The sequence below is a fragment of the Amaranthus tricolor genome, chromosome 15, assembly GCF_026212465.1.
Source record: "Amaranthus tricolor cultivar Red isolate AtriRed21 chromosome 15, ASM2621246v1, whole genome shotgun sequence".
Lineage (NCBI taxonomy): Eukaryota > Viridiplantae > Streptophyta > Magnoliopsida > Caryophyllales > Amaranthaceae > Amaranthus > Amaranthus tricolor.
Genome location: NC_080061.1, coordinates 41104 through 64313, shown reverse-complemented (window position 1 = coordinate 64313; position 23210 = coordinate 41104). Strand labels below are relative to the sequence as shown.

At 34.1% G+C, this 23210-nt stretch overlaps 2 protein-coding genes and 1 long non-coding RNA gene across 4 annotated transcripts; 2 read left to right on the top strand and 1 right to left on the bottom strand.

The window, feature by feature from the left end:
- The first annotated feature begins 505 nt into the window (after positions 1-505).
- LOC130801193 (probable E3 ubiquitin-protein ligase RHB1A) lies at positions 506-9083 on the top strand. 2 transcript variants are annotated; one of them, XM_057664974.1, is made up of 5 exons: positions 506-662; positions 4837-4980; positions 7443-7848; positions 8285-8394; positions 8494-9083. In XM_057664974.1, the coding sequence occupies exons 2-5, from the start codon at positions 4909-4911 to the stop codon at positions 8524-8526; spliced, it is 621 nt and encodes a 206-aa protein (XP_057520957.1). In that variant the 5' UTR covers positions 506-662; positions 4837-4908; the 3' UTR covers positions 8527-9083. The 2 variants fall into 2 exon arrangements, with proteins under 2 accessions (XP_057520957.1, XP_057520958.1); XM_057664975.1 differs by having other exon boundaries at positions 507-662; positions 7446-7848.
- Positions 9084-13484: 4401 nt separating this feature from the next.
- On the top strand, positions 13485-18550 carry LOC130801524 (AT-rich interactive domain-containing protein 2). Its single transcript, XM_057665391.1, has 3 exons — positions 13485-13886; positions 14025-14919; positions 17218-18550. The coding sequence occupies exons 2-3, from the start codon at positions 14041-14043 to the stop codon at positions 18091-18093; spliced, it is 1755 nt and encodes a 584-aa protein (XP_057521374.1). The 5' UTR covers positions 13485-13886; positions 14025-14040; the 3' UTR covers positions 18094-18550.
- A 1399-nt stretch (positions 18551-19949) lies between these two features.
- On the bottom strand, positions 19950-22976 carry LOC130801592 (uncharacterized). The gene is made up of 3 exons (XR_009039642.1): positions 22676-22976; positions 21676-21753; positions 19950-20416 (listed from the first exon to the last, which is right to left on the bottom strand). It is a non-coding gene; the product is annotated as an uncharacterized LOC130801592 (long non-coding RNA).
- Between the last annotated feature and the right edge of the window lie 234 nt (positions 22977-23210).

The window sequence follows — 23210 nt, the reverse complement described above, 5'->3', positions numbered from 1 at the left end:
GATTTCAATTAATTAATAATAGCATGTACTCCATAGGTAATATTTAATTCTTTTTGATTTTAAAAAAACTTTTTATAGGTATTGTATGATTTTTAAACAATATTATAATGTATGTAGTAAATAGTAGATTAATAGATTAATGTTGCATAGTTTTCTATTTAATTATGATTTGTATATAAATTATGTCATCAAATTATTAGTTCTAATGTTATGAACATTTTAGATTATAAGTAAAAACCATAAAGCTTCAATTGATTTTTTTTATTGTAATTTAAAATTTAATTATGAGTAAAATAAAAATAAGTACAATGCATATTAATTATTGGTGTTTATTAAAAAAGTAGATCAATAAGTTAAAAAAAAAAAACAAATCTAACTGCAATAAGTTTTTTTTTGATAAAAAATCAATTTTTTAGCTGGCTTAAAAACCATTTACTAAACATACTAATTAACTATTTCACCGACCAAAACCCAAAAGTCAAGAATCTGCCAAAAAGTTGAGTTCTTATACTGTTATACACCACTATAGAAGTAAGCTGCGCCAAGTTATACACTACTATAGAAGCAAGCTATAAGCCGCCAAGGCCTAGGGTCAGCTCAAACAACTGTGCCATATTATCACTTCTTTTTTCTCTCTTCATTCATCTGAACCTGCCTAATTGGTATTTTCTCTAATCTCTCTACATCTTGTCAATTCTGGTTTGATATTATTATTTGATCCTGTTTCGGCTATCAGTGAATTTAGGATTTAGTATATTACATCTTTTCAATTCTTGTTTTATATTATTATTTGTTCCTGTTTCAGCTTTCGTTGAATTTGGGATTTAGTTGCTGCTTTTGTCATTTCATTTTGTTGATCTTTGGTTTGATTTGAGAGTTGATTGTTATTACCACAAAATCTATTTGCGTGTACTTTAAAACTGTTAGTATCATTTTTGTTGTTGTTTGAGGATTTGAAGTTCTCCTTTTGCTGATATATCTTCTTGCTGTTATTTGTTTAGTAGTTCAATTTTTGATGATTTGGCTTCTTTTCAAAGGAATTCTTAAATTTAACTGGCGCTTGTTCCATTTATTTGTATTACTTTTTCAAGTTTCAACTACATCACTTCGCTTCAGGTTGAGGACAATATTTATTTGTTATTACTTGTAATTGTCTTTTTTTCTTTTGATAAAATTATTTCTTGAAATTGTTAAAACTAGTGAATCTGAAGGTATTTGTGGTCCTTATTTTGTTAACAGAAAATGTTTAACGAGTTCTAAAAATATCTTTTTTAATATGACTATCCATCATTATATAACGAGAAAAAGTGATGTGTAAAGGCAAATGCTTTTTCAAATGAAGGGAGCTGTTATACAAGAACAAGAATGATATTGAGGTGGTAACAAGTGTTGCTGTGTGCTATTATTTGTGATAGAATAAACTGGGGGATATATGAGGCAGCCCCTATTTTAGCCCCTATTCTAGTTCTTGATCAAAATGTTTTAAATGTACACAGGTTTATAAATATGAATATGAGCTTTTAAATATTGTACTAGGAAAATGAGTTATGGTTATTGATTTTAAAGAAAATCAAGTGATTTATTGATTTGTTTTATATTAAAATGTTCGACATTGAAAAATGTTCGTTTTTGGGAATTGGCAACGGATATTTATATCTGGATTGTTGTGAAATCCTATAGCTTGATAATAAGTAATGGTTATTCGGATCGGTCTTGAGCCTCCGATCTCGTTTCGTTCTTACAAGAGTCGTATTTTCGGTGATGACGATCACCTGTGTTCTCAGGCTTTGCCTACTTCCTGACGATCCATTATATTCCCACGTATTAAAAGTGTCGTTATATCATTGTTTTAGTACGAGTTTTGAATAAATACGTTTGGTATATAAAGTTTTATTTGTTTCACAATGAAATCGTATGTTTCATTTGCCGTATTGTTTTGCTATTAACTTGTTAAGTTATAGCCGTATTTTGATTCGCTATGAACTAAAAGTTCTTAGCCGTGTTTATGTCGATACCAAACGATCTTTTAAAAGAGTTTAAATTTTAATAAATTAATGTTTTGTAAGGAGTTACCAAATGAGCAAAAAGATTAAATTGGAGATTTTTGTTAATGACTTGTATATAAATGTAATAGTTTGTTGGATTACTCAACAATTCAATTGTTGACAGTCTTTGATGGGGCCTATCCCTTATGGGGGATAGATCCACTTACAAGTCAACTCTAATATGGATGGGCTTTTGCTGCTCTTATGTGTTATGTGCTGCGATAGCGAGGGCGTCATTTCACGAAAGTTAACTTGTAATGACATTTTAAAGAATTATGTGGTTGTAAAATTAAAAGATTTAGATATTTTGAAATGTATAAACTTAGCTTATAAATGGTTTGTAATTGTTATTATAATAAAATTTTGTTAAGTTTTAAAATACTCTGATATTGGTTTGCTGTGGGCCTGTGGCTATTGAGCCACAGGTCGGATTCAGCCCAGACTTCTATGAGTCTTCCGTTGTGCTTTGTAAACAGTATTATTACACTGTTTGTGTTGGTTTGGGCTGTTTCAATATATTTGTACTCAAAGAGTAATGACAGCCCATATAACCACGGTACTAGTTTTCGTGCACCGACACCTAGCTGCTTGACACTCCGCTGCTAGCGTAATTTCTTGAATCTTGACTAAAAGTTGAACTTCATTTAGATTGTAGACTTTTTTTATTGGCAAATGAGCTTGTTGATATTTTGTATAGGACTGAATAGGGCATATGGGTCACACCAGTTTGTCATTATGTTAATCTTGAGGTGATGAAGTGGTGTTCATTAGCTCCTACATAGGGTGCTTGGAAATGAACTAATATGGATGAGGACCAATAGAGTCACCAACATCTAGAGTGATTTCTTTCCTGTAGAATCATTTTCTCTTAGCAAAATGTATCCTTTACTTGTGACATTCTCACTCTTTTTTCAGACAACACTTGATGTAACTGTTTAATTTTCCACTAATTTACTTGCTCTCTTGACTACATGTAATGCTCACCAGAGCATGTAAGTTATGAGTGTGCACTTTGATTATAGTTTATACGGCTATATTTTGCTCAATGTTTAACCTTTCCTTATCTTGTAATCTTAGCCATCTATTTTTGATTCCAGGGCCCAACATAAAGTAGTGTTTGAGGTGTTAAATCTTTTCTAGAAACAATCGTGTATTGTAAGGTTTATCTTTTAATGCCTTAATGATCGAAAATTTGGATTATTCTTTCTTGGAAATTTACTGATCCTTTATGGAAAACTTATTATTTCAAATTTTCTTTTCTATGATTTAAAAATGACTATATAGAAGATTTTGATTTAAGTTAAGTTCATCCCTTCTATGGCTTCATTAAGCATTGTTTGATTGAACTTCTTATTTATGTGAAAGCATATGATCTTTCTTATCAGGGTCAATTGATATTAACGTCTAATATTGCTGCATAATTTATGATTAATGTTTGGTGCATCCAAACCTCCCTGCATGTGATCTGTGTTGGGAATGCAGCAGGGAATGCTCTTCTTTTTAATGCATAGTTGATGCGAGTACGCGTGGTGGTTGAAGAAATTACGCACGAATGGGATTTAATACACAAACACAAGGGGATATTCCAAGAAACTGACACGAAGAATAGGTGTAAGATCCGGACTGCCGGACTCCTTAATCACTCAACTCTACGCTTCCTCCTTTGATCTGCAAGGGAGTTAACAGCATCTATGGATGGGGAGGAGTGGTGTCTTGATGAACACACAAGAACACGCACAACCTTGAAGGGCAAAACTGGCCCTTAGTAACCCAATTGCTAGGCAATTGCAAGGAAAACACTTAGTGAATTCTGAATTTTTATTAATCATAACTTAAACTTTTTACAAGGCTAGGGACGTCTATATATAGACTTGGGGAACGGGGAAATACATTGACAATGCTAAGGACACGTACAACTAACTATAACGGTCATTTAAGGCCACGTGCAAAACATGTGCACATTAAAAAGACAAGAAAAAACAAGCTAAGTTAAAACTGATATTCTGACAGACAACTATCGTACAGGCGACCTTTTACTCAACTTATTGTGCTCTTCCAAAGGTAGATGATGGCCACTAAGAGTCCTGAAAGCAAGTTCCTAGTGTAGAGATTCCATTTCTACCCTTGGTGGTCCCATAGGTCAGACGATGCGCTCAAACCAAGCCTCACAAGGTGTCCTGGTCATAAGATCAGTTCTGTACTGTTCTGCATCAGCTGTTGAGTGGGTGACCTTCATCCACTTGTCTAGGGATCTTCCAATGGTTGTTAATAGTAACCTTGAATCATGGTAGGTAGATCCAAGTGCAAAGATTCCAAATCTACCCTTAGAGTCTCCCAAGGAGTCTAGACTCGTTCTAGCACAAGTCCTCAAGGTCAGCTGGTCAGTGGAAGTCATCAGTTGTGCTCTGTTCTGTTCTGGGCTAGCTGTTGGCTGGCTGACCTTCACCATTGTTTTCCATGGGTTTTTAATGATGCATAGTAATGTCCTTGGGCCAAGGTACGAAGTTCCATGTACCAAGATTCCAATTTCATCTTCCATGGCTTTTGAATCACTCTTGGTTGATCTGTACAAGATCAGCAAGGTCAGCTGTTTGCAAGTTTTAACCAGAAGCTGATGCTTTGTTGTTTTGAGTTTCTGTTCTTCCTCTTTTGTTGTTGAATCTGCCTCTTTGCTTGAATATGACTCATTGCCTTGATTTGCATCTTTACTTATTGTACTAGTCATCCTTGAACCATCCCAATATGGTTCAATAGTTTACAATTTTGCTTAAAGAAGCATTATTTTGTGCAGGAACGAAGAAACATGAAAAGATACTTCATATACAAACATTTTCAATTAAATAACTTAATATAAGCTAGGAGAATGGGAGGTTGCTGCTGTTGCTGCTTTTCTTCTAGAAGATCTGAACCAGTTAGGGCGCCTGCTTATTATTATGTAAGAAATTGATTTTTCAAAGCTCTCCTCCTCCTCTGTCTAACAAAAAAACTTATGTGTAATGTTTTGTTTTAGAACCCCATTTTGATATTTGGCGGACAATAAAACCGATTAGTGACCATTTCAGAAGTGATAGTTGAAATTTTTGAAGAGATTGATGCATGTCAGAGCTATGTTGCTGTATGGTGAAGTTAGACAGATGCTATGTAAACTTTTAACCTGAACGCACCTGTTATAGCTGGCTCCAGTGACACATAGTTGACTGTTCAACAACCTCCAAACATCTTGTAGTCTATAGCATACCTGTCCGCAAGGCTTCTTTGATGAGGAAAACACCTGAACACAGACAACTCCATAAATGGTTTAATCACTTTGACTTCTTTAACAATTTACTCTTTGATTTGTAGCCTTGGTAATTGTTTCACCTAGTGTCACATTCGCCCACCTCACCCACGACTCCCAATTGGATTCAATCATCCGCGACTAGGGTTCCTTTGCAGGTCGAATCCCATGATTCACAATTAAAATCGGTGAAATCACTTTTTGTTATATGTGACTCGAACATGGCAATAAATGGAGACAACTTGGTGCTGGTAGGTGAAATCAAAGACGTTTTCCAGTAGTGAAAGCCGAATCATGTGACACTACTGCAACCAACCTGTAATGTAAATCCTCTTTGATCTTTGAGTCTAACTCGTGTGATTGTTCACAGAGATCCTCTTTTGTGCTCTAACTTCGCAGCATTTTAACTCAATCAAAGTCATCTTTTTCTTCTCCATTACTTCCAAAGTCCACATGTTCCAAATTCTTTACTTTATGTATCATTGCATTTGTGCTCAACTTCGCACATGCCAAACAAACGTGGACGGTTCCGTCATACGATTTTTTTTTCCCAATATGTGCAGTTCAAGGTTTCTTTGAATACTCTATTCCTCGTCCTCTCCCTTTTAGTGTTCTCATACATCCTTCTCGACATACATATATTTGCTACTTGTATCTTTGTACTATCATTCTAATCCATCATACTACAACAATCTTATGCAATTTTCACTTTTTCCCTTTTCCTTCCTGTGGTTAAATAACCAAACACTGTAGAGGTTTGTTGTATATTTCAGGTACACAAAATCCCAATTTTCATGTGTAAATTACGTCATTGTTCGATATCAACATTACTATGAAGGATCGATGTATATTTTTAATTGTTTCTTGTGTAAAATACTGTTACAAGCTTTATATTCATGTGCAAATTGGTGGTCTGGGCCTGGATGCATCGATCATTTTGTATTTTGGACGTATCAAAAAAGATATCTGAAGAATGTTTCCAAGAATGTGTCAAAACTCTTGTAGAAATTAGGACGTCAGGATACTCTTTTTGACTAGGGCTGCTTGTAAGAATTAGCCGCCTCTAAAACAAAAGACGTCGATGATGAGGGTGATCGTTCCATATTTATATTTGAAGGATATGCCAAGCCATAGTGTAAAAATGCGGTAACGGTTGCGATCACGGTAACGGATCGTTGATGCGGTTATCATATCGTCTAAATATCGGTTGAAACCATAAGATATCCCTTAATGCGGCCCAAAACGCGGTTTTTTACACCTTTACAACGCAGGAAATATCGGTTCATTTGTTTTGAAAACCTTTACAACGCGGCCGATGCGATAAGATGCGGCCTTATTTTTATTCTATGTGCCAAGCTATAATGTTGATTTGTAGCAAATCACTGGAAAAAATTATGACTTGATTAGAGCATATTGAATTTTTGAACCACTGTGACCTTTTGTAGTGACATGCGCTGCTGGAATTTGAAATGAGCTTTTGACTAAGTAGAAAAGAGAGTAAGAATGTACTCCTATGTTCCTCCAAGTTTTCTACTGATTTTGTTTGCACACAAACCCAGGAACAGAGAGAAAGTGAGTGTTTTATTGGGTATTGTAAGTGGGGTCACGTTTCTTGGTGGAGTAATCATGGATTTTAATACAGAAGAGAGAATAAATTATGAGGTTTAGTGGGGTTTTTTAGGTGCGATTATGTCCGGAAAAGGTGATGTATCAAACCATGTGGGACGGAATAAAATAGTATATGTAGCCAAATCTGTGAGATGGATAAAGTATTCTATAATCTCGCTTGTTCTCTATTACAAATTTTTTTTTCATGACTGTGCTTTTATGTTAGTATCCTTGATTATTCAAAAGTTCTGTGAAAGTGTTTGTTGGATATGTATCTTTCAACATAACAATAACAACAATTCTTGTATAGCTTTAAGTGCTATATATTGTTAGTTGTTTTCATGTGTTGTTCAACTTAAAAAAACCTTAATATGCCAAACTTTGTCTTCACAAGAATTCTTGTGCTATTTGCTATACATTAACTAATGTGAGGAACCTGTGGAGAGTAGTTTATGCTTTGCCTATTTCAATATTAATCAAGTTTTAAGATTCCTCATAATGTGAATTTTCAGCAGTGCCCTAGGACGTCAGAGGAGCGTGAGCCCTTGTCGGCTAACCGTGGTGTAGCTTCTGGACGGTCAGGAGGACTGCTGGTTGATACCAATTTGGACACATCAAACCCGGACACATATACTCCACCTCCTGCTCCTACACCCTACGATGTTGATTTACGACGTCCTCGGACTTCTGATCTTACCAAGAGTGATACTGTTGTTGAGATAACAAATACTGGTTTTGAGAAGGGACTGAACAATGTGGATTCTCAAGAAAGTTGCAAGACAGATTTGAAAAAGGTAGACAGTGAAACACATTCTGAATTGGAACTTACCCCCTCTGAGAATCCGGAAGATGATCTCAAGAAACTGGTGGAATCAAATCTTACAATACAAGAGGAGGATTGTCCTATATGCCTAGAAGGTGACAATTTAATTAAGCTATTTCATTTCTTATTGTCTCCGACCTCAAGAAATGCTGTTAAATTGTGTTCGATCTCAAGAAATGTTGAAGGAAAACAAATAGTGAAAAAATGGTAATGAATTGAAACATTCTGATTTCTGAAGTAAAGAAACTGTGGGGATGGAGAGAGATTGAATTCTTGTGATAAAGTTGCTTGAAAAGGAGTTGAAGGAAAAAATGTTGCGACTTTTTTGTTGATTTTTGTCTTCATTTTACATATAGCTCCTTTAGTGTCTGCTGCTCTTAGGGTGGTGTGTACTGTATTGAGTAATTCTATGTCATTTCCCCTTCCTGAGCAAAAAATGTTTTCTGCAAAGTGATCTATATAATGTACCTATAAAACAATGTTTCACTGTTTATAAAACTCGCAAACATGTCTGTTTCTGATTGTATACAGAGTACACAGAGGAGAATCCAAAGATGCTTACTAAATGCGAGCACAATTTTCATCTTTGCTGCATTCTCGAGTGGATGGAAAGAAGTGAGACTTGTCCTGTGTGTGATAAGGTATTAAGACGTCTCTCATTGTTTGCCCAAAATCAGAGTATACTACTAAAGTAAACAATTACAACCTGATTCATCTTACCACTCTGATTTGTGATGCAGGAAATATTGATTGATGAAGCTCTTAATGTTTAGCTTCTGGGCTCCATGAAAGTTGAAGCGTTTTACCCTTTTTGGTAATCAACCATCATGGTTAGGTTAGAATCATCTGTTTAAGTTGCAGTTCCACAATGGCGCTGCCTGATATAGGTATTGTATTTCGAAGCATAAATGTCATGAAATTGATGCATACCTTGCTGTAAATTTCAAAAGTGAGAAGACAAAACTCAAAAGGAAAAAGAGAAGAAATTGTTTGCTGTGTGTCAAGTAATTGTGATGCAGTTTCTTGCAATTGGACATGTGGATCATTGGAGCTTAAGATCATCTCGATCAAAAGCCTTGGTAGCAGGGGATAAGGTAAAACAAATCTACTTCTGGTTTGATGCTGGCAATATTTGGCGAGAAAGAACAGGTCATGTATTCCTGTTTCGTGTCATTTAATACACACATGTATTATGTATAGGTCCATTGAACAGCAAAGAAATTGTTGGCTTTTTCTACCGTGTGGTCTTTCACTCTTTCATATTCATGTAAATACGCATGTACATCTTTGTTTGTCTTAATACAGAGTTCATGTTGGCTTTTAAAGCGTTTTTTCGGTGTGCATAGCTAACTTTTTCTTTGGGGTTTTATTTCTTGTTTTGCTTGTATTTCTACCTTTGATTATTAACTAGGACTCATTTGGTTACCATTGGAATTAAATTTCAACTCTCTTGTTAATTTTCTAGGAGTTAACAATGTTGTTTGGTTGGCCATATTAATTTTTATGGAAATTCTATACGGTAGCAATCAATTCTAAAGAAACGTGAATGGTAGATTTTAAGGGAAATTCTATATGGTAGCAAATAATTCTAAAAATATGTAAATACGTTAGTGGTTGTAATTATAATTTTTTTTACACAAGGTTTCAACTATGCAAAATTATAGCAAATTTAAAAAAAAAATCAAATTCCATTTAACTTTAATATTATTAAATTTTTTCTTTTTTTATTTTTTTTAGTAAAAAAAGTCAAGTAGCAACAAGGGAGTTTTGTTGGATTTTCTGGGGTGTTTGAGCCTGAAAGAAAGTCGTGTGATGTTCGTGGGAGTACTCTTTTCTCTCAAGATGATTTGAAGCGTAATCATGTTATTGGTGAGAATGAGGCTTCGACTTCTTCTGTTGTGATTGATTTCAAGGGAGAGGTGGGGGATTACAGTGTTGCCGAAATTTAATGATAAATAATCTAGAAAAATCTAGAATTTTAAAAATATCTAAACTAAAAAATTAAAAAATAATAATATCTAATATATTAGGGAGAATAAATTAAAAAATAAAAATATCTAAGATATTATAATAGAAGTTCCTAGAAAAAAAGTAAGCATGTAACTAAATTGATCTCTATAAATACTTATTGATGTAATTAATTTTTGGCAATAAAAAAGATAGTCTTTTTACGTATCCTTTCTCTTCAAATAAATTAATTCACTACTTTTCTATATAAATTTTCCTACACCAATCACTTAACTATCTCACCACCTCAAGCTTCCGCTTTATTAATCAATATCGGATTAAAACCTTACTAGTGTTAATCCTCAAACTTTCGTTTTATTGGCTAAACTAATAGAAATTTAACTTGAATATATTTCAATCCTAATTAATCCTAATCTCAAACTTCCATTTTATTGAAAAGGTTAATAAAGATATTTAAACTTAGATTCATTAAGCATAGGTTTAATTATAAACCCAAATTTCATGCAATTAATCGATAAAATACTATTCCATGCTTTGAATTAGGGTTTATCCCTTAACCCTAGAGAGGAAAACTGTTCACTAGACATGATGATGAATATGCAATTAATGATGAATGAATCCTAATTGAAATAACAATTAAAACTCTCAAGAAGAAATAACAAAAGAGAGAAAACTGAAAATAAACTTAAGAAAAAACTGACTAAATAATAAAAAATAACTACCACTATTTATAGTGGTTCCAAATAATAACTGTCAGCAGCCTATCAGCGGAAAACGCAGACTCAACGTCCATAATGCCCACCACAAAGCTGAGTCGACTTTTAACGATGCAAAACCATGAATTTTTCCAAAACTTTCTATCGACTCAGCAGTTGCCTATCCTCCATCAAAGCCTAGTCGGCTTTGATGACTGCCAAAAACATCACTTTTCCAGAATAAAACGCCGACTCGACGTTTCTGAAACCTCTTAAAAAGCTGAGTCGGCTTTGAATGTTGTCAATTACGCCTATTTCTAGAAAGTTACAACGACTTGACTTTCATTTGGTTCCCTCTTAAAGCCGAGTAGGCTTTCTTTTAGACCATGAAACTTCATACTTAGGATCGCTTTGCAGCTTCTTTCTTCATTCTTTAACTCATGAGTAATTGTAGAAGCCACAATCATTGCACAAACATACCTAAATATCATTATAATTAACCCAATTACTCTCAAATGATCAAACTATTGCAAATTAGAGTACATAAACTAAAAAACAATTCTAAATACCACTAAACTACATCAAAGGAGTATAAAAATAATCATTGCACTTTTCATTGAGCAATCTGGGTTAAGGTGTACTTCGTCGGAAGATTGGGCTTGGAGACTTGCTGGAAAATTGTACAGCTAATATTGGCCCAATTGAGCCCACCAGAGATATGCAAGTGTGCAGAAGCGAACAAGATTTATCATAGAGCTTCACTGTCTAATTTTATGTGGAACACAGAGTTATCTTCCGGCTTTCAATTATGAGTTTCTTGTTAGGAAGCTTCTTGATGAAAGTCCTACAAACTTTAGTAAAAAAGATATTATGGTTTACAGAGAAGGAATTAATGTGTAGCTTTTGTCTTCAGTTTCTGAAAAAGCACATAAATGGGTTTCATAGTGTACACTGTGAGTGAAAAAAGGAAAATGGTCTCGTAGTAGAAAAAACAAGTTGAACAAGCTGAAAAACCACATGAATGGGTCTCATAGTTGCCGAAATGGATTAATTGAAGAATGGCGGTGAACCCAAGATTCCCCTGTAGCTAACTGAATTTGATTTTTTAAAACGAAATTTACTATGGATTTTGTTAAGTTGAAATCTTGTTACTTCCATGTGAAAAAAACTAAAAAAAGTATCACCACTCGTAATTTTCCGAAAACTAGTTGATACCATATAGAATTTTCCTAATTTTAAATTAATTTTAAATTAACAAAGAAATTTGTAAATACTTAAGAGTACTATTGTGATTAAATTCCTATTAGTTGTAGGAATTAACTTTCCTTGAAATTTTAAATTCCTAAGTTAATTATTAATCAAACACAATCTATTTTGATATTTCATATGAAATTCAAATTTCTATGACAATTAGTGTCAACTAAACAAGCTCTTATTCTACAAATGTTATTCCTTATTTTTAACACTTTTTTCTTTTTGCTTTTTCTAGTTTTTTTAAATTACAAATTTGTGGGTTATAATCTTAAAAATTCAACATTTTTTTAGTTAAAATTTCTTTTTTTCAAATCCAAATTCGGTATATTTTTGATAATAGGGTGGCTTGGAAGAAGAGAATGGCTATGTAGTTGAAAATCGAATTTAGGATCTTATGTAGGAAATATACTACTTACTCCAATTGAGATAAGACGCTATACTTTTACACACGAAAAAACTTAGATAAAAAAATAAGACATGCAAATCAATGACTAGCGTATTATAGTAATTCTATGTGAGATGTTTTATTTATAATATAATTTTTTTTGTTATTGTTGAAAATTTACTATTTCTTTTAAATAACATTTATGTTGTGCATTTGTGATTGGAAACCTAGCATTTTATTTGGAATTTCACAACTCAACAAATAAAAAAAATTTAAATTTGGATTTGAGCCAAAATGGCAAGATTTAGTTAGTCATTTTTAGAATCTCGACTATAATTACTTTTAAAATAAAAGTGAAATTAATTTGATTTAATTTTAAATTTTTTATTTGCTATACTCTAAATTTAATGTAATTTAATTTTAAATTTTGAAATAAAATCATGATTTTCAAGACTTGACTATTTCCTAGCACAAACAAAACCAGGTTAATATTCAAATGTCATTACTACTGGTTATGTGGTGTGATAAAAAATTAATAAAAAAGAGGCTATCAATTATCAGGAGTCACAACACATAATACAAACAAAGTTAGATTAATATTTGATGTCATCCATATTGAGTATGTGCATCATACAGATTTAGAGCTAGTTAATGAAAACCATTCAAAAATATGATTCTAATAGAACATTATTGATATTAATTATTTTTTTAATACCAAATTTATTTAATGTTTGTATGTCGTTTCAATAAAACAAAAGAAATGTTCAAACAAACATCCAATACTCCCTCCAAACATGGCCAAGCTACATGGGGCAGTCTAGTCTTTGATCTAAACATACGGTATGTTGTGTGTTTAATTCGATCCTCCTTATTAGTTAGTACTCTTAGTGATTGATGGATTAATTATATTTTCATTAAAACGAATAAAATAAAATTTCATTCAATTATTGGTAAATTTAATTTGTTTCAGTTTAGATTTGTTTCCTGTTGGAAATTTAGTTTAAATTGCACTAAAAAAATCTAAATTTAAATTGATTAGATTTCGTTTAATCATTGAGGATCGAACATTCATCCCTATTATAAAATTCGGTTTGAATCTTAAATGAATTACTCTCTCCGTTTTTTTCTTATCTTCCACATTACTATAACGAGTAGTTTTAAAAGTTCTTCCACTTTAGAATACTTTCTATTTTTAGAAAATTTTTATCCCACTTTTACCTCTTAAACCCTCTCTTTTCTTTTAATGTACCCCTTTTCTTTTATTTATAATTATTTTCTCTCTCTCATACTTTCAATACAATCATTACTTCACACTACTATTTAATTAAAATAATATAACTTCATACTCCCAATACAATCATTACTTCACACTACTATTTAATTAAAATAATATCCACAATTATTTTTTATTTCAGACTTCATTCTCCACCCATGCATCTAAACAAATTTTTTAGGGTTTTTTCGAAGCCCACCTTGGCAAGCTCTCTTTGCCCCTTGGAATTCCTTTTGAACCCTTCTTCACACCATTTTTTTGACCCAAACTATTTGAAAATCTTTGTGCAGTTTTACCTTAAGTAGTCTTTTCATTCATTATAAAATTGAATTTCCAGCTAATTTCCTTATAATTTCTTTTGATAACCCAATTTGCTTAAATCTTAGCTGTCCAAAATTCAGATACTTGCTATTCTTTTCCTCATATCCTTTTTTTCTTTCTTCTGTTCTTTTCCTATATTTTGTTTTGTTGTTTTCGGACATTTCAAGTTCAGGTGAACTCTACAACAATAGAGGAAGAGTAGAAGAGGCAATTTGGATGTCTCAAGAACTTATCAAGGTATTCTATTGACTTCAAAGTTATAATCTTTTGTTCCAGTATCAGATTTTTAATTGAAAAATGTTGTTTTGCTCTGTTATCAATATATAGAAAAAACTTTCATCTTTAGTATTAACCTTAGAATTAACTGATTATTAGAAAAGGGGAGGAATTCATGGAAGGATGGTCAATTATTGATCAGGGGTCTGTTGTTAATTGTATTGAAAATGGTGCACTGATTGATGGATGTTCGTCTGAGATTGATGATGATTGTGATGATAAATTACGATGCTTGTTTGATCAAGTGCTAATGGTTTTATTGAGGGGTGTTTATGCCAAGAATGGGAGCCGTCCAATTCCTGCATTGTTGGGGGATGGTACAACTGTGGATTTGTTTAAGCTGTTTTGTTTAGTGAGAGATAGAGGTGGTTTTCTTTCTGTTTCAGAGGATAAATTGTGGGGCTTGATTGCTGAAAAGATTGGGTTAAATTGTAATTTGTGTGCATCTCTCAAGTTGATCTATTACAAGTATTTGGATGAATTGGATCAATGGTTGAATAGAATTACTAGAGATAGGAATTTAGAAAATGGGATTAATGAATGTGGAGGGAGTTTGGGTTTGCTGTCATTAGAATTAGAGAAAAGGTTAAGGGGTTTCTCAATAGATGAGACAGATTTTGCAAACGGTGACAAGATTGGATATGACAAAATTTACAAGCACATTAATAGTGTATCCAGCAATGAAAAGGGAACTGAAGTGCACGATGTTGTGGTTAAACTTGCTGTTGATGAACCAGATGGGCCATGTGAAAAAGCTAAGGCTAGTGCCAATGACAAAGACAGTACTCGCAAGAGGAAACGAGACATGTTTAGTGAAACACTAAGCTGGTTGACGAAAGTTGCAAAGAACCCTTGTCATCCATCCATAGGATTTATACCAAGGTGGAAGGGAAATTGTTATAAAGATTTTATGCCAATCGCACTTTCAGTCCGGGAAGCAAGATTGCAAAAAAGACATACTGATTCAAATGATCAGCAATCTCATTTTCCTCAGGTAAAACTAAATCTCTGCTCTGCCGTTTTAGTTTTTAGTTGTTTGATCATTAATACTATGTTTGGATAATAACTTTGGAGAGAAAGGAAGGGGAAGGGAGGGAAGGGAAAGGAAGTGAAGAGAAATGAAAGGAAATAACTTTTGTTTGTTTAGGAAGGAAGGGAGGGGAAAGAAAGGGAGATGAAAATTTTCCATTCAAATCTTTCTAACTTTGGAAGGATTAATACTTCACAAAAATCATGTATCCAATCCCTCCAAATCCCTTCTCTCCCCTTTTCTTATTCAAACAAGGGATCTATCATCCCTCTAAATCCTTTTTCTTTCTTTCCCTCCATTTCCTTCCATCCAAACATAATGGAATCGAAGTGAGATCTTAGAGTTTGCGTGTGAGTGCCATGATTACTTGTAGTTAAAATGGAAAGTTGTGCAAATTGAAAGGGGACAGTTGGAGTACCTTTTTGGGTAATGATGTGATCATGTGAGATGTGACTGATAAAAACTGCCCTTTTTGGGGCATCTTTTTACGAAAAGATAATAGTTTGAAATATTTTGTTTAAAATTTTATGAAAGGTGATTATCATCTATTTGTATGAGTAAATTGATTGAATCGAAGATGGAAAGTGGAGGATGGCATACAATCATTAAAAACTGGAGAACTCCATCTGGTCTAAGTAATATTTATATTTTTTTGTGAATTGCGAGATAAATATATTGAACGTCTGTAAAAAAGCTCACATATAAATAATTTTAGACTCGGGCATTGAAATTAGATATATATGTAAGATGGGTAAAGGCATTAGCAGTAAGGAGCGACTGCATACAGATTACAAAAAATGTATGTGGAATTTAATCGAAAATATTAAGGGAAAATATGTAAAGGGTGCTCAGATCCAGATGCTGCATTATATCTGAAGTTTAGCTTCTTATTATCTCAGCAATCCCTTCATCTGTCTCTATTTCTTGCAGTTCCTTCATATATGCATCAATGCATGCATTATTTGAAGTTGAGTGAGATATAAGGTGTTTTTAGGTCATTTCCGGAAGTGTACTGCATTTACATGTATATGCTATAAGTATGCCTTCGTTTTCTGTTTTATTTACATTTTGGATTAAGTATCAAACAACTTAAATCTCATCACATCAAATGTTTGAGTTTTGGGGACCATGCCCTTAATGATTTGCTATTGATCTATGCCCTAATTCACCCCCTCAGTAGAAGTCATAAATAACATTTCCACATGTATGCATACATGAGATACTTTATTTTCTTGTCCTGAAAGGTCTGGTCTCATTCTAGTCTTACTGCTTTAAGCGCTAAAAGAGCTTTATGAAAGCTTTTTTTACTCTTCTATGATCCCCTCACTTTTTTAACATATCAAAGGGATTCAGTTTTATCTTTAGTCCTGTCGATCCAAAACAATGTGGTAATTCATTATCATGGGATCTTTCTTTTGCTTCCCCCTTCAAGTATCTTAGGACTGTGGCACTTCTATAATCTTGGATAATATTTTCTCTATTTGCTTATTGTGATAGGTTTTTGTTCAAATTTTATGAACTCGAGTTCATATTTAAGAAAGCTATGGCCATTCTTTTTCATCATCAGTTCTATGTAATGCAATGGATTCAGAACAGAGTATTATAATGCAATCAAGAAATAAGAGAAGAAGAAGAGAATAGAACAGAAGGAGAGCTTTTATTATTATGTAATCTAAGCAGTGTACTCAGCTGAACTCTTCGTGCGGTTCAGTGACTCCTTAGTGTACAAGTACACAATATCTAGAAAATACAAGCATCCATGAGATCATTCACCCCCTCCCTTTTTATACATCAGAGAATCTACTAGAAGGAGTAATTCCTCCTTTGCAAAACAGAAGAAATACACCCTCCAGCTGGCATAACAACTTCTTGTTACATAACAGAATAATATTCCCTTTGTATCTAGAAGTTACTGGCTAATTTTTCTTCCTTCTTCTGTATGTAAATTGAAGGGCTGGTTTTGGGCTTATCGTGGTACTTGGATCCATTACATTCTATTATTGTTGGTTTGAGATATTCGTTGTGTTGGAAGATTAAAATTGTCATAAACTCTGGTTAGTTTTGTATTTGGAAATGATCAACTGTGATATTTTCTCCATTTCTCAACATAGGATGTTGCTTTGGAAGATTAAAATGGCCATGTGCAGCTTATTTCTGTACTTACTTATTTTAGTTATATTTATGCAAGGTGGTAAATACCGTGGTCTTTGGCTGATGTCATTAAATTGTTGTCAAAGATACTAACTAGCTCTGAATTTGCAGAAGAAACATAAGATGCATCCCTCCATGTATGAAGACAATGATCTTACTAGTCGTCATTCTGCTGAAGGACTTAGATGCAGCAAAAGGCTTTTGTCTGTAGGGAATGCTCTTCGTTGTGAATGTTGCAACTCATCCTCAAACGACAATTGTAAGTTATGTGATCCTCCCAACTGTCCGCTGAGGAATGGCTTACACAAGCCAAAGGATGCAAGTGCTGACTTTTCAGAGACAAAAGAAATCGCCGTCTCAACTGTTGATGATATTCCTGTTGAGAAGCTCGTTTTAGTAGGGCCACAATTTCAAGCTGAGGTACCTATCTGGACTGATGCAATTTCTGAGAGTGATTCTAAATGGCTAGGGACTCAAATTTGGGCTCCTAACTTAAAAGAAGAGGATTCCTGTTGGGAAGTCAATCTTCAGAGGAAGAAGAGAGTAGAGTCTTGCAATTGTCTCCGTTCGGGATCTGTAGAATGCTACAGATTTCACGTAGCAGAAAGCAGGATGAAATTGCGGCATGAGCTGGGTTTGGCTTTCTTTCAGTGGAAATTCGATCGCATGGGTGAGGAGGTTTCTCTTTCTTGGTCTCCAGAAGAAGAAAAAAAATTTAAGCAAATCATCCGATTGGACAAACACTCCTTGGGAAAATCGTTTTTTCCTAGGAAGACAAGAAAGGACTTGGTTAGCTACTATTATAATGTCCATCTCATTAACCGTAGAAGTTATCAGAATCGTGTGACTCCAAAAGATATCGACAGTGATGATGATGAAACAGAGTTTGGCTCCGTTAGTGAAGCATTTGGGTACAATGCAGTGAAGATCCCAGGATCGGAGCCCCTGAAATGTTTCCAAAATGAGCAGGTTATTGATCTGGACTAGGTCTTGCAAAGTAAATACCGGGATCGAGAGCATAGTGTGGCTTTCCATTTGAGTTGCAGCCATTTGCTTTCTCCATATTTCATCTTTTGTGTTGGTGTAAGACCGAGCTACAGTTAATTTCTTCTCTAGCTAGCGTGGTCAGTTTGTAAAGCTCCACAATTTTGACTAATTTCTTTCCTTGTTATTTTTAGCAAACCTTAGTTGAAGTGGATGATTAAGTGAAACCTACTAGAGATGTCATTTAGGACTCCATTGGTACATATGCTGTTTCTTTGAACTCCTAGGTCAATGTACTTCCACAAGGTGCTCATTTATTACTGATTTTGTTCTTATGAGTTTGCCAATATTTTTATTTTGGTATGTTTGTTTTACTTAACAATATTTTTATTTTTGAGTAATATCTCAACTACTTTCTTTAATCGTATCAATACAATTTAATTATCTGTATAATTTAATTGTCTCTATCATTTTCTTAATATGTGTGTAAATGTGTTCTGTTGCAACCTTTGGAGGACATAGGGAGTATTTTTAGATGTTTTCTCAATTGATTATTGGTTTTGAAAGACGACAATGAAATATGATCAACACATAGTCAAGGTGAGGTATGAATGTATGCTTGGATTATGATTTGTTTGACAAATGGAAGCTGACTGGAATTGTTGATCATTTTGACCAACTAGAAATAATGGGTGATAAGTTAGATATTTAAATTGACTGTATGAGTAATTGATATTTTAAGTGTTGGTAAAAATTAATTGTCGGTTGTTTATTGGAAAACTAAGTGGGTAAAAAGCCAAAGGTCAATGACACCAAGGTATCTAGGTCCTTAAGGAATTAAGTGGTGAAAATATTTGTAGTTTTGTACCTGCTGAGACGAATATTTTACTATTATTATTACTAATCATAATCTCCTCAGACAAACCCCCAATTGAAAATGAAATAAAACCAAAAACCACTCAAAAGTCAGGTTTGGGGTTGGTTCAAGGGTGAGAGTAGGTTGAGGCTTGGATTGAGAGGAGGGAGAAGTTGTTATTGTTGAGTGCTTTGGTTGAAAAAACGAAGATAAAAGGTGATGATAAGATGAAATAGAGTTACTAGATTGAGCTAAAGTTAAAGATAAATTTAAAAAGTCAAATATAAATACGTACTCCATCAATCTCCACCGAAATCCGGCTACTTGCCCATAATACTTACGTTTTATAAAATTTCGTGGAGGCCTCTTGAAACTCTTTGAGATCATGGCTAAAAATGATTTGTCATGGAGTAATGAGAGAGGTTAGGTATAGCAAGGGAGTAACGCAGACAGTTAAACCATTAAAGCTCTAACTAAGCAGTTACCCAATCTCACCGAATATATGACTAAGGTAAGTGTGGTAACTGGTAAGTTCTACACCAATAATAATGCTAATAATGTTTCTGCTTGTGACACATGTGGTGTCGTTGTACGCTATTCAAGCAATTCCCCCCAAGTTTACAAGGAGACATATACTTTGTACAATCAACAGTCTAGATACCCATTTTCTAATAATTATAATGTGATATTCGATTTGAGCTTTAAAAAAAGATTGATAAACTGTTTATATCAACAAGGTGCATCTTTTGTTCATAAGAACTCATTTGCTAAGAACTCCATAATTAAGCGTATTTGGTGGGAAGCGATCTTAAGATGGATGACCTTCTGGGAAGTTTACCGGTACGCACGAGTGAAGCCAAAGTGCGCTGACAAGACTTGTGTTGGTTTGTGGGGCCAATCTTGTAGCACCCCTGAATTTCCAACCCCTTAAACGAAATTAAAATCGTAAAGGACGGGAGAAAATTCGGTGTTACATAAAACGAAAAGGAAAAGAATTTAGATAACCGTTAATGATTAACTTTAAAAAGGTGAGGGAAATTTCGGCAACATCTCTACTAAAACTCGAACATGTAATAGAGCAATTAGCACAATAAAACATTAAATTAATCTAAGGCATCATTGCCTTTTAAATCTCACACCACGGTGGTATGATTTATGGTCGGTTTCTCAAATCAATATGCCAAGCATGAATCGTGATTTCAATGTCAACGCTTGTGTTTTAAAATGACTTGACTCTTTGAAACCATACGAAGTTATAAACTATGCAACGGAAACACAAATATACAAAGGAGGCCACAAGACCTCATAACAAAAAGTATACAACCAAAGTTTACTAAAGATAAATAAGAACTACAAAATCAAAAGATAACGGGAAGACACAGGTTATGCTTCGCCCTCGTCACTCTCCGCAAATGCAAAGCAATGCAAAAGCAGCTCCAATACCTGCTACGTCTGTCTATGATTCTCTCGCTGCTCGACATCAGACCAAAGGCCAATGTGTCATAGCAGGACAATCATAGAAAGTCATCAAACAATTAAACATAAACACAAACACGTACACGTCAGTAACTAGCATCAAATATAATAAGGCCAACTACTAGATAAAATTTGTTATACAACAATATAAGATGGTTTCATAAGTTACAAGCACAAATAGTAACCGTTTATCGTCCACCTATACTTAATCTCATTACGTCCTTTCCAACCCCGATCCATGTGTTCTTGGGTAGAATGCAGGTCTTCACACTCCACTTCTCAAAACATAAACTCTTGTAATACACGCGTAGTATCAACTCAACCAAGGCATTAACAGACTACCTAACACATGACCCTATAGAGCTGGTCTATCTTAGAGTAGGTGTGATCATAGTCAATTTTTGGAACTGGTAACTCTTTTGAGGTAACTTAACTTAAGAGCACTTCTCAATAAATTTTCTATCAATGAGTAAACGTTCGATCAATGTGTAAGTTTTCTATGAATGAATAAACTTTCTATCAATGAGTAACATTCTATCAGTGGATCTTATCTCCATTTCATGGCATAGTGATACGGCCAAGGGCGTTATCGGCCACTCGGCGCCTATGGCAAAGTATGAGCTCATACCCCCTCCAGCTGACCCTCTCGGGTCCTACCTTCGAGAAAAATTAACACACTGGGCTACTAATCCAGTGAAGAGGCCACTATATTGGGGTTTGCAAGGCCCGCATGGTAACACCTCGGTCAAGGGGCGATATCGGCCACCCGGCGCCCAATGACAAAAGTATAGCAATACCCCCCATATAGCGATCCCACCGAATCTCACCTATTGGACTATTAAATCAACCGAACATAATCCAGTTGAGCCACGCCAGCTACATAATCTAATACTTTATCAAATGGAAATAACTCCCGCTTTCGACCATTAATGAGTGCCCTAGGATAGCAGAACGCCGAAACCCACTGAGCAACTCAAACAAAATATGATATTTACCTATAAAGGAGTCATTCTAACTCCAATTAAGGCATAATCCAATTCTTAAATAAATTAGGGGGTGGCCCTCGCCTTCTACTAACATTCTCATTCTGTAAACTAGTCTAGGCGCAAGGATTTCATAATCGATAGCTCTTCATATAAAGTGTACTCACTAGTATCTCATACTCATAGTTTCGATGCAATGCATATTATCACAATAAACGATAATGTCTTAAAGCAAATTGCATATAAGAGTTAGATACTATGTATACGTACCTGTAAGCGTCACTGCACGACCAAACCACCAAAAAAATCACCAACTAAAGTTCTACCTTCCTCTTAAGAACTGGGAACCTATACAAGTTTGGCGTAGAACTAATAAGCCTATTTGTCTCCACTTAAGAGCATCTAACTGCTAGAACAAACTATCATTCACCCATTCAAAGTAACTTCCACTAATTCTAATGCATACTAAACCAATTCACATTACTCAGTTTATACTTGTTCATATGTTATGACATTAACTCAACAATCACATAAGCTTTCGCATCCACTAAACCAAAAATCAAGTAAGCTTTCACAACAATAAAGTACATTTTATGACGATTTCTTTAAACCAATGAGACTCAAAGTTAAGGCCTCATCACTATGAAATGCCCTAGGCTACTAACACTTGTATAACAACATCAATACTAGCAACTTATAATGATATTAATGTTAGTGATAGCCTCAAGTTGTGATATAGTTTACTACAATGTACAAGAATACTCATGATGACAAAAGAGCATGAAAAGAAGCAATTCCCCAAATAATTTGAAACAATAATGGCAACAATGGTTTCTTCCTACTTCAACAATAATAGTATTTAACTTTAATAACCACGACCATGCCACAATCGACTAACAATAATACTCAATAATATAACAATATTCACCATCATCTTTATAATACAAGTGACAATTAACACCACCTTTTGTAAGTAATACTCTCAACTATAACAACTAGTATCACCTACTTTAAATCCTAACTCATAAGTATATTAATATTCACTATAAGTTATAAAACCCCCCCTCAACACAAGAGTGGTACAACTACCATCATTTTCATCCATACTTTAAATCCTAACTCATAATTATATTAATTTATCAATCAAACTCTTACCCATAGAAGATTTACTAGAAATAAAACAAAATCAACACCAACTCATAAACTTAATAAAAATTTCAATTAAAAAGAAAACTAAAAGATTAAATTAGGGAGAAAGAAGATGGCTTACAAAGGGTTAAATTAAGAAATGGACCAAGAGATGGTGGTTCTTGTGTGGTGGTGGTGGCCCACGTGTGTATGGTGGAGGGAGAGCCGCCTGTGCTTGCTCCTGCTGGAGGCACAGTGGATGGCTGCTGGTGGGAGTTATCTGGCGTCACAGGGAGGAGAGGGGAAGTTTTTGGGTGGCGGTGGACGGCCGGTTGCTGGCCAGCAGCTGGCGGCACACAAGGGAAGGGGAGGAGAGAAAGAGGAAAGGAGGAAGGAGCAAGTGCCGTGATTTTCAAAGTGAGGGCAAGGAGTGTTCTCACTTAAACCCTAACTCATTCTTTTTGTTTTATTTATTTATTTATTTATTCATCTACATTTAAATTAATAATTTTGATTTGAATTTCTTTATTTTAGAAATTCTAAGTATATTTTAATATAAATATTTGTTAACATTAAAATTCGTATACGGAAGAAATTTATTAAAACTAATTCAAAAATAATTTAATATAATTATAAAATCTCTAAAAGTTATTAAAATATTAAATAATTACGTCATA

Bases quoted from the DNA above. Each gene is read 5' to 3' on its own strand.
- LOC130801193 (XM_057664974.1), top strand. From the start codon at position 4,909: ATGGGAGGTTGCTGCTGTTGCTGCTTTTCTTCTAGAAGATCTGAACCA. The intron at 7,849-8,284 runs GTGACAATTTAA...GATTGTATACAG, and splicing joins TTGTCCTATATGCCTAGAAG to AGTACACAGAGGAGAATCCA. The intron at 8,395-8,493 runs GTATTAAGACGT...TTTGTGATGCAG, and splicing joins CTTGTCCTGTGTGTGATAAG to GAAATATTGATTGATGAAGC.
- LOC130801524 (XM_057665391.1), top strand. From the start codon at position 14,041: ATGGAAGGATGGTCAATTATTGATCAGGGGTCTGTTGTTAATTGTATT. The intron at 14,920-17,217 runs GTAAAACTAAAT...CTGAATTTGCAG, and splicing joins AGCAATCTCATTTTCCTCAG to AAGAAACATAAGATGCATCC.